At 38.6% G+C, this 14,877-nt stretch overlaps 1 protein-coding gene across 1 annotated transcript; it reads right to left on the reverse strand.

Moving 5' to 3' along the window:
- Positions 1–8,009: 8,009 nt before the first annotated feature.
- On the reverse strand, positions 8,010–14,257 carry LOC137936721 (U-box domain-containing protein 38-like). The gene is made up of 2 exons (XM_068781572.1): positions 12,504–14,257; positions 8,010–8,067 (listed from the first exon to the last, which is right to left on the reverse strand). The coding sequence occupies exon 1, from the start codon at positions 14,183–14,185 to the stop codon at positions 12,518–12,520; it is 1,668 nt and encodes a 555-aa protein (XP_068637673.1). The 5' UTR covers positions 14,186–14,257; the 3' UTR covers positions 8,010–8,067; positions 12,504–12,517.
- Between the last annotated feature and the right edge of the window lie 620 nt (positions 14,258–14,877).

The raw sequence follows: 14,877 nt of genomic DNA on the forward strand, positions 1-14,877 counted from the left end.
CTGACCGAAGTACTTTTATTTTCTTACCAAATTAAGTGAGTACCATAGCATGAAAGGATTTAAATATGGATGGTATTTCAGAACGTTCTTTAAAGAGATAGCAATGTGGTACAAGTAAAATCATCAATAAAAGTAATAAAATACTTGACTCAAAAAATATTTGAGATGGTCAAGGGTTCCCATACATCTGTATGAATTAATGAAAAAGGAGCAACAGTTTTAAGTTCTAGACAAGGTGAGTATGTAGTCCTCTGGTGTTTGCACAGTTGACAGATGTCACAATTTAACTCTGACCTTTCTTTAAGAATAGGAAAAAGATGATGAAGAGATTGTGCGGATGGATGTCCCAACTGATTGTGCCATAGATTTATCTTAGGTTCACTAGTTGAAATGGTATTTATTTTAGGCACGTCCAGGTAGTAGAGCCCCCCTTGTTCACGACCTCCACCAATCACCAGCTTTTTTATAGGATCTTGAAACACACAAGAAGTGGGTGAGAAGGTGATGGAAAAATTAAAATATTTTTTGAGTTGACTAACAAATAAAAGATTCAAGGGAAAAGTAGGAACAAAAAGAATATCAGTGAGCAGAAGTGATGGTGTGACAGAAGTGGATCTTTTCCCAAGAATTTTAGTTTGAGAGCCGTCAGCTATGGTAACAAATTTATGTGAGAGACAAGGAGAAACTGAGTGTAGTAGATTTTTGTTACTTGTGAGATGCTCGGAGGCCCCTGGGTCAATTATCCAAGATGAAGAGGAGGCAGATAGCATACCTGAAGCGGTGGTGATAGCAGCAGTTGAGGAGGAACTTGGATAAGAAACCATCAGTGTTTTCATTTTCTGGAATAACTCATACTCATCATCGATAAGGGTTTTCTTTTCTGTTGATGTGGTAGATTGGTCCTCCTTTGTATCACTTACTAAGGCCTGATTAGCCTTCATCCAATCCAGTTTTCCATGGACTCTATAACATGTCTCTATAGTGTGGCCATATTTTCCACAATGGGTACATTCCCTATAATAGCACGTATCTATGGTATGGCCATATCTCCCACATTGAGTGCATTCATTGCCATCTGTTCTAACAGAACCATTCCTTCCACTTCTTCCTCGTCCTCCTCTATGATTTCTCCCACAACCTCGGCCATGGTCAGATGACTTTTAGCAACTTCCATATATGACTTAATGTTTACGAGACAAATGGCAATGACTAAGGCTTCTTTCTGCTTGTCTTAGACATAGACATCCGTGGAGGTAGGCTGAGCTATTTTCTATTCTTGAAGAAGGTCTCTAAAATGAGCCAAATATTCATGGATATTTTCTCCTTATTTAGTGTTGAACATTCTTTGGAGAATATCATATGGCATGTGTAAGTTGTCGGAGCTAGAGTACAACTTAGCACATGTCTCCCAAATTTGTTTAGTGGTATCAAGATGAATAATATTGTTGGAGACATTTTCTTCCATGCTGTTGATGAGCTAACTAATAACCAAAGTATCATATTTTAACCACTTATTATAAGAAATATCTTCTTCATCAATAGGTGGTCCAAGTTCGGTGAGGTGACCAAGTAGGTAATTTGTTATAAGAAATCGGCGAACCGAAGTGGACCAGTTCATGAAATTTGATACCCCTCGCAAGGGTATAGTAATAATTTTTAGTATATCACTCTTATTACCCATGTTTTCTTCAGCCATAATATGCAATTCAATGTAAAAAAATCTCCAAAAAATAATAATAAAAAAAACCAAGTAGAGTTCTTCAACCAACTAGGTTAATGGAGAGGTTTAGTATAGAAGCTAAGTAATCATATTTCTGAAATCCAATGAATAAATAACCACTCATAATAGGCTCAATACCAATCTTATTTATGAGAAAATCTTGTTCCCACAAAATTATAACTTTTTATGCATAAAATCTCAACGCAAACTGGTTTTCAATCAAAAAATTTCCAAACCAACAAAATTGCATTGGTAACTTCTTCTAATCCGAGATGCATAAATCTCAATAATCTCATAAGGTGAAGACATCCATAAAATCATCTCTAAACCATACTCTAAATCTGAAAACCAGTAGCATGAATTAGTAATAAGAATAAAAAAAAAATCTCATGAGCTTCAATCTTACTTCACAAAGAGCCTTTTATGAGTAGTTTTGATCATAATTTCTTAGAGTATTCCTTTTGACGTGGGGATCCTAAATTTGATGCTCTGATACCATGCTGAATCTAGGACCCCTTTATTGAAATCTCGAGCAAGGTGAGAGAGGGAGAAAGAAAAAGAAAGAGACAGAGAGAGAGAGCTCTCGGGTAGAGAGAAGGGAAGAGAGAAAAAAAGAAAAAGAATTTAGGCTAGAGAGGAAGTCTTCACGAGAGAGAAGTGGAGAACTACTTCACTCTCTTATTATTAATTCAAGTACAAGCACCTCTATTTATAGTAGAGTAAAATAGTAGAGTCCAAGTACAATTAAACTACCATTCTCCAAATCACATCCAAACTATAACTCATAAAGATAAGTCTATCATAATAAAATAACTCAACATAATTAGAAGGACTAACATAACTTAAACTAAAACTCTTCTATGAGGACGTGATCATATGATAAAGATGTCAGTTTGTGGTTATCATTGTGGGTCCCATTTGATCTTCCAACTCATGTGATGACTCATCATGTCATATGATGTTCTCATGGTGGGTCCCACCATCTCATGCAACCATAGTGGATCCCACATTGTAACAAAAGCTTTGATATTAAATCTGAAATGACCTCTTAATTTTCTTTGTTTGGTAGCTTGACCCTTGCTAATTCCATTGCAAATTTCTGCTCAAATATAGATCAGATTGACATCAAATTTTCTCCTTATGAAACTAGACTTCGATAAATTTCATCAAAGTATATATTGTTCGAATTTTATATTTTAAAAATAATAATCTAATAGATTTTAGACTCTATAATCTGGTCAAACCAAGTAGTCTTTCTTTGGCCCACATGACCATTGACAGTTATGAAATTGATATTTCCCTCTAGAAAATTCAGATTGAGAGTTAGTTTGATAAGTATAAGATAAACTTAAATATCTTTATTTTGACATATATATCTTCATATAAAGTCTCGCTATTAATTTCTTAAAAAAGATAGTAAAGCGTTATGTTGTTGCTCGAACCTGTCTTGCAGTTGGCCTTATGCTGCTTCAAATATCAATTTCTCTTTGTAGTAAACTTGGATTGCCAAAATTATTTTTTAATTAGAAAGTAGGCTCTAAGATATTCCTTAAATATATAAATTTAATATGAAAAATTTAGTATGGAGGTATAAACACCAAGAAAAAATGAATATTGGAACAAGAAAGAAAGACAAAATGATAAAAATACGAACCTAAACTACTTGAGATCATAGATTAGAAAATATCACATTATCTTTGTGGGTTGACCAAGTCAACTCACAGAACCCACTCTGATACCATGTCAAATTTATGGAAAAGATAAATATTTCACAAAATTGTTGTAATTTGAGTACAAGAGCCTCTATTTATAATAGAGGAAACAAGTAGAATGTAATTACAATTAAACTACCTTATCTTAGTTACTCCCAAAGTTAAACACTAAGAGATAAGTCCTAGAACAATTAAAAAATTGAACATTAATAGAAGACTAACATAACTAAAATTTGTATGGGATCTCCTTCTGTTAGACTCTTGTAAGACTCCACCATACTAGTTCTAGCTTTGTGAAACTTCTTACTGTGAGAGTCATGTAAGACTCTTTTATATCTGTTCTTAAACAAAATGAAATTGGAAACTCAAGCAAATAATCACACACAACAAGGAGGCCAAGATTTTTTTATTTTCGTTATTTCCCAAGTGGTAATCACTGCCCAAGAAGCCTTGCTCGGGAATAATTTCACTAATAGGCTCTATAAGCTGAAATTACAAGAAAGAGATTCCTGCTCTCTTTAAGTTAAGTGTAATTGGTGTAATACCCAATTACACTATCCCAAATCTCTCCCATTGAGATTGAATACAACTATGTACTAGATAGTGGGTAATTTCCCTTCTAGACATAAAGGTTCCAAAAAACCTCTTTTATAGAAAGTGAAAATACAAAAGAGAAATGTAAAACTTACACCTTCAATGGAGAGATAATCATTCCCAAAGTATCTTAAAGCTTCTAGCATGTTAGGCACAAGTGATAAATGATTTTGGAGCTTGAAAGGAATATTGATGCCAAGAGGATGCAAGTGATTTGAATAATTTTGAGTAAAAATGGATTTTCTCTTATAAAAGGGTAAAAATGGAAGATTACGCTTGTAGATGCTCTTTGAGTGAGTGGGTGTGCCAAAAAATGTTCATTAAGTACCAAGGGGCAAATTGGTGTCCCTATTTATAATTCTCTTGGCAAAACTAGTCATTTTGAAACATTATCCGAAATTATGCATAAGAGGTTTGATTGATTAATTGACCTCCAATGGCTAGAATTTTAGCCTAATGACCGGTCATGCTAAGTCGGTTGATCAATCATGTTAATATGGGTTGATCGATCATGATTTATAACGTTAGCATGCATCATTCTGATTGATTGATCATGCCAATTATGGTTGATTGATCAGACTTTATCATTTAGCCTGTCAACATTTTGGTTAATTGCTCATGCCTATAAATTGAAGGCTTGTTGCCGATGTATGATCTATCAAGCTTGTACATGTTGATCGAACATGCTGTTTTGCAATGAGAAAATTGAAAGCAAAACATGATTAAGGCTAAAACAAATTTGATGAAGGGTTCAAAAACATTTGAATGAGTTTGGAAAATATGGTTTTGGAAATAGTTTGTATGTCCTAAGAGAAAAGGAAATTCATGCCCAAAGTTTAGAAAATATGGTTTTGGAAATAGTTTGTATGTCCTAAGATTGAAAAGAAAATTCATGCCTAAAGTTTGGAAAATATGGTTTTGGAAATAGTTTGTATGTCCTAAGATTGAAAAGCAAATTCATGCCTAAAGTTTGGAAAATGGAAAATTAACCTCTATACAATGCTAGAGCTTTTGAGAATTTTCTTATTTTCCTAAAATCTTGGTCTTCAAATCTTAATTTATTCTTCTCCAAAGTGCCTCTTCAATATGACTAACTCTTCTTTCTAGCTTGAGGTCTTGTTTCAGATTTGCCAATTCTTCCTCATAACCTTGAAAGTAAGTCACTTGAAGAAAATGCATCTTAAATGGTATAGGTTGCAAATTTGTTAGCTTGCTTAGGTTAAATTTTCTTATCATCAAAATCTGAGAATGAGTGAATTAAAGTCAATATATGTTTGTTAACATCAGAACTTGATGGGAAGAGGATCTTGAGACTAACATGCTTCCAACAAATCCATTGTTGGTTCTAAATTTGTTTTAGCCTTTTTCTCTTTGAATTAGAGTCCATTGATTTTTTATGTGTCTGTTTCGTATATGTAGTTGTTTTGTTCTTTTTTCTCTCCCTTTAGTTAATCACAAAGAGCTCCTTTTTGAAAATCAGTTTAATTTGTTAAAGGTAAAGGAAAGTAAAAAAGAAGATTATTGTCCAATAAACTGGTTTCAAGCCCTAGGAACAAAGGCTGCTTTTCAAAGGCAAAGAGAAAGATAATGAGGAGAATTTACGCATAATGGATGTGAAAAACATGTTGAAAACAATTCATTTGGAAGAACATGTAAGAAAATAGAAGAAGCATAAGTAGATGAAAGTAGATGAAGGGGTCTCTAAGGGGGGGGAGGAACAAAAACTGGAAATTTGATCTTGATCTTCATCTTATGCATCTACATGATCTTCATCTTCGAAATGGGTGTTAGTGTGGACAACTTCATCTTTGAAATCTTCGAAATAGGGTGTTAGTGTGGACAAGTTTATCTTCATCTTCATTTTCGAAATTTAAAACCATTGATTTTATTAATTATAAAAATAAGTTAATTAAACCAAGTGTTGGAGTTAACAATATTTTAATTACCACTATTAAATCACTAATACAATAGAGTAAATAAAAAATAAATATGATTAATGAATAAAAAGTATTATATTAATAACATAAGATAGATTTTTTGCATGGTATTCATTAATAATATATTTTGACAAAATTAAAATTAATTAATTAATCAAATGCATACTTTAATTATATTTTATTTACCAGAGACTTAAATATGAAGTTTAATATAGTAATAAAATTGAAAAAATTAATAAATCAATACATATACAACTTTATTAATAACCTAAAAAAATTTATTCAAATAACGAGTTCGTGCCTTTAATATTAAAATCAACAAGTTACAAGTTTAGTACATATAAATGATGCATGTTCAAAAGTAATAAGATACAACCATCATTTATCATTCCACATGGAAGTCGATATGGCATCTCGAAATTGTGCGGCTTTGTGGATTCTAATGCACTCTGCCTCCGAATGCTTGTTACTTGGCCTCTCACATCCTCAAGATCATCTCAATCGTCATTGTCTGTATCATCCATTGCACCTAATTGGACCGCATCACCTCCTCCACCTAGCTCGCCACCCGAATCATCATCTTCATCTTCAAATATATCATCATAATCTTTTGCATGTATATAATTGTGCAATATGCAACAAGCATGTACAATTTTTACCTGGATCTTAAAAGAAAATGGAGGAGTGCCTTTTAACATTTGAAATCGAGCTTTTAAAGCACCAAAAGCTCGCTCAATAATATTCTGTAAAGATGAATGTCTTCGGTTGAATAATTCTTTTTCATTTCTAGGAATATTATCTCCAAATTCTTGCAGATGATATCGGGTTCCTCGACATGAAGCCAAAAATCCTGAAAGATTTGCATAACCAGCATCGACTAGATAATATTTTCCTATAATAGAAATTATATACCACATAAAATAATTGAAGATAAAATAGATAAAAAATGACTGCATAAAAATATATTACTTACCTTTAGGTACAAAGATTTTGTCTCGACGAGTCAATGCGTCCTTCAATATATGGGAATCAGCTGCTGACCCCTCCCATCTAGTAAGTGCATAAGTGAATTGCATATCAAATGAACATGCTGCCATCACATTTTATGAGAGATAGCCTTTTCTATTCCAAAACCTTGGTTGATCTTCAAGTGGAATGTTGGCTTTGATATGAGTTCCATCAATAGCTCCAATACAAACCTAATTATACATTTTCAATTAATATTGACTAACTTTGTATATTAATCTAAAATTATTTAGTTATAGGAAGTGATGTTACCTTGAAGTAGGGATAAAACATTGAATTGGTTAAAATCTTTGAGTGTGTGCGTTCCGAAGGTCGTTTGAAGTAATCAGAGTGAAGTTTGAGGATTGCATCCAACACCTTGTTGAAATACGGTCCAGTTTGATCTATCAAACATCTTTGTTGTGACACTATACGCTTGTCCTTGACCAACAGTTAGGAGGAAATATGCAAGTTGTTCTTCAACTGAGATGGTCTTTGTGGCTGATAAAAACCCTTTACTAGTAAGTATATCTACCAATTTGTGAAATACTAGTTGGTTCATCCTGTAAACTTTTCAAAATTTAACTGGTGATTTGTCTAGTGCCTTTTGAAAATACAATGGACCATTCATCCCACAAGAATGTGGTACACATCTATTGCAATGGTACAGATAGTATCTTCCCATGGCGATCAACAAAGTTGTGAATGCAACCATAGTTGCAACCTTTTCATCGTCTGTCATAGTATCCATGGAAATCCACAAATTCAATCGCCTAAAAGTCATAAACACAAGTAAACATCAATCTTCAATCATAACCTATTTGCAATCACACCTATAAACAACCATATTCATCCACATTCCCACATCCTACATTCAATCACATCCTTATGCAACCATATTCATTTAATTGTCCACATCCATACTCATCTACCATATCCATCCATGCAATATATAAACACAACAACATATCAAATTTAAATACAAACCATACTAATAACTCTTGCAATGTCATAATTCAAATATCATTTCCACCACCACAGCTAATTTGTCGTACAGAGGGCAACCTTCACATCTGTACTTCTCAACATCTTTATGCTCCTACAAGAATAAAACATCATTTAGACGTCTTGGAATAGAGTTATACTAACGCGGAAAACATAAAAAATATTTTATAGTACATCATGATTTACTGACATTTATGTAGTCAAGCCATACAAAATTACATGCAGTAACTCGTTGTATGGTTGCATCCCAACCAAACCCACTAGTGTTGATACAACTCGTTACCGTTTTGTATGTTTTCTTCCATGCTCTTGTTCGATTCTTCACCTGCTCAACAGTTTTTTTCATGACTACGTCTTCATTGAACTTATTTACACAGTCATGCTTCCACACCCCATTAGGCAACTTGTTCCCTAGATTGACCTGCTCGGCCAAGAGATCGAGCATTTTGCTATCATCATCGAATGTCCAAATATCATATGTTCGACCACTTGGTTGTCTTCTTGCAGCCATGTATAATCTAAATCCGAGACGGTCCTCACGGAAAAAACTTTATCAGACAACCTTTACTTGTCACGGAAACACAAACCATAAAAAAAAATACCACGTGGTGGATATGTATAATACCCGAATCTCCTCACCACATGGCAAAAACATTCCATAGCACTTCAAAAATTCTCAACAACATTCTCACACATTTTAAAATTAATTAAATTATTTTCACTACTGCATATGCACTAAACAATGAGAACATACACACATCAAGTCCAAATTCACCAAAGACTCCTGGTAGAGCCCCATATAACTTCGCAGTCACTATGAACTGTACCTCGTCAATGATGGGAGTCGGGTTTCGTTGGCTAATGGACGCCCGTGTAGGCGACTCAACCTTGTTTGAATTGGACTAAAAACCTCAAATAAAACCTAAACCATAACCATCAAACCCTAAATTGAAACCCTAAACCCTAAATCTGAAACCATATATACCTCATGCTTCCATACCCCGTTAGGCAACTTGTTCCCTAAATTCACCTGCTTGACCAAGAGATCGAGCATTTTTCTATCGTTTTTGAAGGTCCAAATGTCATATGGTCGACCACTAGGTTGCCTTCTTGCGGCCATGTATAATCTAAATCCGAGACGGTCCTCATGGAAAAAACTTTATCGAAAAACCTTTACCGTCACGAAAACACAAACCATAAAAAAAACCTAAACCATCAAACCCTAAACCTTATCACCTACTAAACTCTAAACCCTAAACACTAATTCCAGAACTTAATACCTTAAAAGCCCTAAACCCTACACCCTAATTCCAAACCCTAGAGCTTAAAAACACAAAATCCCCAAAACCTTCAAAAACCCTAAACCCCCTAATCCCTAAAATACCCTAGATCCTTAACCATAAACCCTAAACCCAGGACCCTTAAATACCAAGCAGCAAACCCTAAAAATAATCCATACACGAATCAAGAATTTAGACTATAAACCATAACCCTAAATCCCACAATAATGCACAAATAACCCCCAATTAGGCACTGAAAATAAATTTAAATCAAATAAAACACTGATTTAATGAAGAAAAAAATTAGGGTTTAGGCATACCTTCTAAAATTTGGGGAAAACCGAAGCCAAAGGGTGAAATTGATGCCTAATCGAAGTAGAAATTAAGCAATCAATGCCCAAATGTCCAAAATCGAAGAAAATGGAAATGGAAATGGGGAAATCGAACGAAATCGGAAGGTATTTTTGGGGGAAAGGAGAATAGCTAGAGAGAGAAGGGAGTGGGACGCCAAAAGGGAGAAGAAAGGGAGGTCGAGAGGGATAAGAGAAAGAGAAATGAGAGAGAGTGAGTCCAAGAGAAGACAGGGAGTCACGGAGATGAGAGAGGGGGTGCGAGAGAGAGGGCAAGGCCGAGAGAAGACTGAGAGATGAGCCGGAGACAAAAATCCGATCAATTTTATGGCAGCAACGACGTCGAGGGCCCAGGGAGATGAGAGAGGGAGTGCGGGAGAGGAAGAAAAACAAGCAATGACGACGCACGAAAGGGGGGGGGGGGGGGGTGGCGAGGAGAGATAGGAGAAAAAGCCAGCATCGGGCGTCCTTCAACTCAAAGAAGATCAAACAAGGCCTTCTTCGAGATGATCGAAATTAAACCGTGAAGATGAAGGACCCCTTCATCCCCTACATCGAGATGAAGCTTCATCTGCGCTCCATTAACGACTTCAAGTGTTGAAGGGCATTATGTTGTTGAAGATCATCTCGTCCTTCAAGTTGACTAACCCCCCCTTAGGAAAAATTAAACCATCGTTGTCTTCCTCAGCGGTGAGCCAGCGGGCAACGGGGACAAAGGTGGCGTTCCAACGGTACGCCGAGAGGGAGAAGAGAGGGAGGCCGAGAAGCTCTGCAACAGATGCTCGACCTCCTGTGCTCTGCGACGGAGGTTGAGAGGGACAGGAGGGAGGATGGCCAACGGGGGGAGGGACTCCGAGAGAGAAGAGAAGTCGTCGCCGAGGGAGGAAGGCCTCCCTCCCTTTCCTCTCCCTCTCGACCTTCGTCGCAGAGCCTCTCGGTCTCCCGTACTCTACAACGGAGGTCGAGAGGGAGAGGTCGTAGAGACGGAGAGGGACAGTGGAGATGAGAGAGGGAGCAGAGAGCTCCGGGAGAGAAGGGGTGCGGGAAACGGAAATGAGCAGACTCATGGAGAGGGTATGCGGCAAAGAAAGGGGCGCGCTCGTTTCATGTACATGATTCTCAAAATTGGGCGCAAAGCGTTTTCCCTCGTTTATGCTTTCGACATGATTTCATGAGTCATATACATGACTTGAACTCCGGTGCTCCACTTACGACCTAAGGACATGAACTGAGTAATGCGATTGAAGTTCATGTCCTGATCCATGTTAACTAACCCCCCTAAGGCATGTGAAGATCTAATATCTTAGGGGTTAGTCAACACTTGTGTCAACATGAACTTGAACTTCAAATTCAAGTTCAAGTTTATTTGAATCATTTACATAAATTTTAACTTCAATTTTGGTGTTAATGTGGACGCGTTCATGTAAACTGGAAAATAGTTTCCAATGCTAGTGCCCCAAAATGAGAAATATAACAAAAAATAAGAGAATGAGTAACTTGTAATAATATACTTAAATAGAACATATATACCTGAATACTAAATTAACCAAAACAAACATGATTTACTACACTAATAAGTAATTTAATGTAGAATTAAAATATATTAATTAATTAATTAAAATATTATAATAATTAATGATTGCACTTTATTGTACATTAATACAATAATTACGTGTGATAATTAACTGTGCACTGATTAATTATAAAATAAAAAAAAGTAAAAAAAAGTGAATATAATAAATACATTAATTTATTTATTAATAACATAAAATATATTTTAACATAAAAAAGGAATAATTAAAAAATAATAATTGACCACCTTAAATCACTAATTTTAAAAAATAATAAATAAATAAATAAATAAATTATTTTATCAATATATTAAAAAATATTATTTTATTCATAAATATATTTTATTAACTTTGTTTTCTGCATGCAGGAGGTCATCTTCAACCTCCAGCCACGCAAAGGGGTTCAATGGCGGCCACCGTCGACCCCTGACAGAGTTCGACGTTGGCCGCCATCGTCGGCGTCACTGGCTCACCCCGCACCACCCCGTCAACGTCACTGGCTCACCCCATCGCTCATCATAGGCCGAGAGGGAAAAGAGAGGGAGAAAGAGAGGAAGAAAGAGAGGGAAGCTGAGAGCGAGAAAGAGAGGAAGAAAGAGAGGGAAGCTGAGAGCGAGAAGGGAGTGTGAGAGGGAGAAGGAGACTAAAAGGAAGAAGCCGAGAGGGAGAAGAGAGCATGGGAGAAAAAAAAATCATGGGAAGAAGCGAAGCGACGTGTCCTGATGGTTCATGTGGATGACTCGAAAAAACTAGGGATTTATGATTCCACAAATTAAGCTTTGGGCGTCTTCTTCGATTTCATCTCATTTATCAACATGAACCGGGCACTGGTGCACCACTACCAACTTCACTAGATGAACAAAGTAATCAGGATGAAGATTATCTCCTGATTCATGTTAACTAACCCCATAATGTATCACGGGAAATGTAAATTTTAATTCACATATCATTTTGGAAACACACCCATTATTCAATTATTTTTATAAAAAAAAAGTACATCAACTGTGAATTTGATTTTTTTTCCAAGTTGGAAAATTCGATGCATGCGGGAATCAAGGTTGATGAAAAGGATTTTGTCGTCTTGAAAGAATTATGGAAGTTTGCCTTAGAAGTTCAAATTGAATCATTGGGTTAATTATTAGGGCATGAAATAGAATACAATCACAATATGAAACCTAAGTCACAAGATTTTTTGCTTTCTTTCAAAAATCCTCTTTACAGCGCCAGCCTGCTCCACCAAATTCCCAATCTTGTTTTTGACAAAAATAAAATAAATTAAAAAAGAAGGAAAGCAAATGCAACAAACCAAATATCACAATAATTACATACCGAACTTTGAACAGTCAAAATTCCGTCGAGTTGCCCATCCCTATTCTCCTCCGAAACGTCGCCGTTGACTCGGGAAATCTCCCCTCGGCCGCCGCTGCAGACGCCACCTCGTCTTCCTCCTCCGTCAACCCTTCCTCGCTCTCCTCGCTTCTCTCCTTCAGCATCATTAGCATCCTCTTCACCTTTATTCGCGCTCTCTCATTTCCCCGTTCCGCTACCTCTCGCAGTGCTTCCTCTGCCCTTGCTGCCATGGCCGACCCCTTGAACCTCATCCCGCTCTGACTCAGTACGTACAGTACTGCCACGCAGTTCTCGCGCACCCCCTCCGACCTCCGGCTCCCACCCTCTGACTCTCGTAGCATGCCCACCAGTTTATCCACCGCGTGGGCGTCCAGCAGCGCCGCCCGTCCCTCCGCACTTGCCGCAAGGCTTCCCAGGATTATAAGCGCCCTCGTCGCCTGTTCCCCTGTTTGCACCATCCCCAGCAGAGATGACGCGGCGCCCATCTTCAGCAGCTTCGACCGATTCGACTGTGCCAACGACAGGTGGTACAACGCCAGCGCCGAGTCCTCCCGGGTCCGCTCGCTGTCCGACCGCATCACCAGATGCAGCAGCGGCGGCAGCGCTCCAAGTACGCCGATCGCCGTCTTGTTCTCATCATCCAGGGCGAGGCTGAAAATAGCTCCTGCCGCGTGCTCTTGAGCCTCCACGAAGCCTCCTTTCAGCACGTCGATCAGCGGCGGCACCGCACCGCAACGGACGATATGGACCTTGTTGGACTTCTCCAGAGATAGGTTCACGATAGCTGCAACCGCGTTGACCTGAATCGCGGTGTACTTGGATACCAAAAGCGGCCGCATCGCCTCCAAAATCCTGAAGCTACAGAGAGGGACGCGCTCGTCGGGACTGTCCTTGGTGATCCTCCGCAGGGTGGTCACGCTTTCCTCTTGGTCGGTAATCTGAGGGCTCGTCAGCTTAGCGAAGATCTCCTCTTCCTCCGCCGAAGTCGGAAGCAGTTGATTTAGCCCGCCATCGGCCGAGACTATCTCTTGAGATGAAGAAGAAGACGATAAGGAATAGCAAGAGGGTTTAGTGGCCAAGGGCAACGGCGCCGTCAGCACCGATTCTTCCGAGCTGAAAGAATAAAAATTTGGTCGCCGATTCACTTCTGTGTTAGCAAAACGGAACTTCACCGGAGGATTTTCCAAGACCCCTTCTAATAGCTGCTTATCCGCGGTCCCAATTACTTCAATTTCAATAGCCGATTCCTTCCCAGTCCTCTCCGTAACGCCGTCCCTTGCTGCTGCTAATTTATTCACATCGAGCTCCTGCGAAGAGGCGATGAGTCCCCGGACAAGCTCTTTGGCCTTTTCAAACTCAAAGGGTTTCGGCCTGTCGAAGCCCGTCACATCACACCAGGAGAGAATCGTAGATTTGATAGCAAAATTTGGGATGACAGAGGAGAGATCAGGGCGCGATCCATCGGGAAGCCTCGGAGTGTAGCCCAGCTCCTTACAAGCCTGAATACAGTTCCGCTCAAAGGTCTGGCCGGTGGCAACAATTATAGGGTCGGCCATTAAAGCTCCCGAGATGGGACAGACGAATTCTGGCGGCGGCCTTTTTAGCGCCCGGGACGACGAACGATGAAAGGAGATCTTCCATCGGTGTTTCCCCGTCCCCATTTTCCCTAGTCGTAATCCTCCAATCTAGTTCTGAGCTTCCTGCTTCATCGCACGTCGAGAGAGAAGGGACGGAGGAGGAGGCGCAAGAGAATTCAGAAATGGAAAAAACAGGGGCAAAGCAAAGAGTTAAAAGACGTCGTGGAGGGGTGGCTTCGAACCGAGCCGGTTCGCGAGCCGCTCGAGTTCGGCTCGGTTCTGGCTCGGTTCGATTAGTTTTATATCGAGCTCGAGCCGAGCTCGAGCTCAGAAATAGGTTCATTTAGATTAACGAGCCGAACCCGAGCAGAGCCAGGTTCGGCTCGTCGGCTCGCAAACCGGTTCGTTTTAACGAGCGGTGATTCGGAAATCGGGGGAGTTCTAAAAAAATTTTCGGGACAGAGAATTCCGTCTCTTCCCTTCCGTCCTACCCGTCGGGAACCCATACTTCTCTGCCATTTCCTGCCATTTCCATGCCGTTTCAGCATGATTTTCTCGCAAAAATCACTGTCCGTCGGCGGGTATTCATGGGAAATGGGGGATTTTGGTCTTCAAATCTCTCGTTCTCCCTCTCCCTCTCTGATTCCTCAATCTCTGTCAAAGACTTCGATTTTTTCGTCTTTCTCTAAGATTTCTTCCTCTTCGATTTCTTCATCCGACGTTTTTCCTCGCCGACGAACGAAAGCCACGGTCCGACAGGAGGTAGATTTTTATTT

This window comes from Aristolochia californica, unplaced genomic scaffold (genome assembly GCF_029961685.1).
Source record: "Aristolochia californica isolate CCGP_79_NKW_82.1479 unplaced genomic scaffold, dmAriCali1.0.hap1 SCAF_7, whole genome shotgun sequence".
Taxonomy (NCBI): domain Eukaryota; kingdom Viridiplantae; phylum Streptophyta; class Magnoliopsida; order Piperales; family Aristolochiaceae; genus Aristolochia; species Aristolochia californica.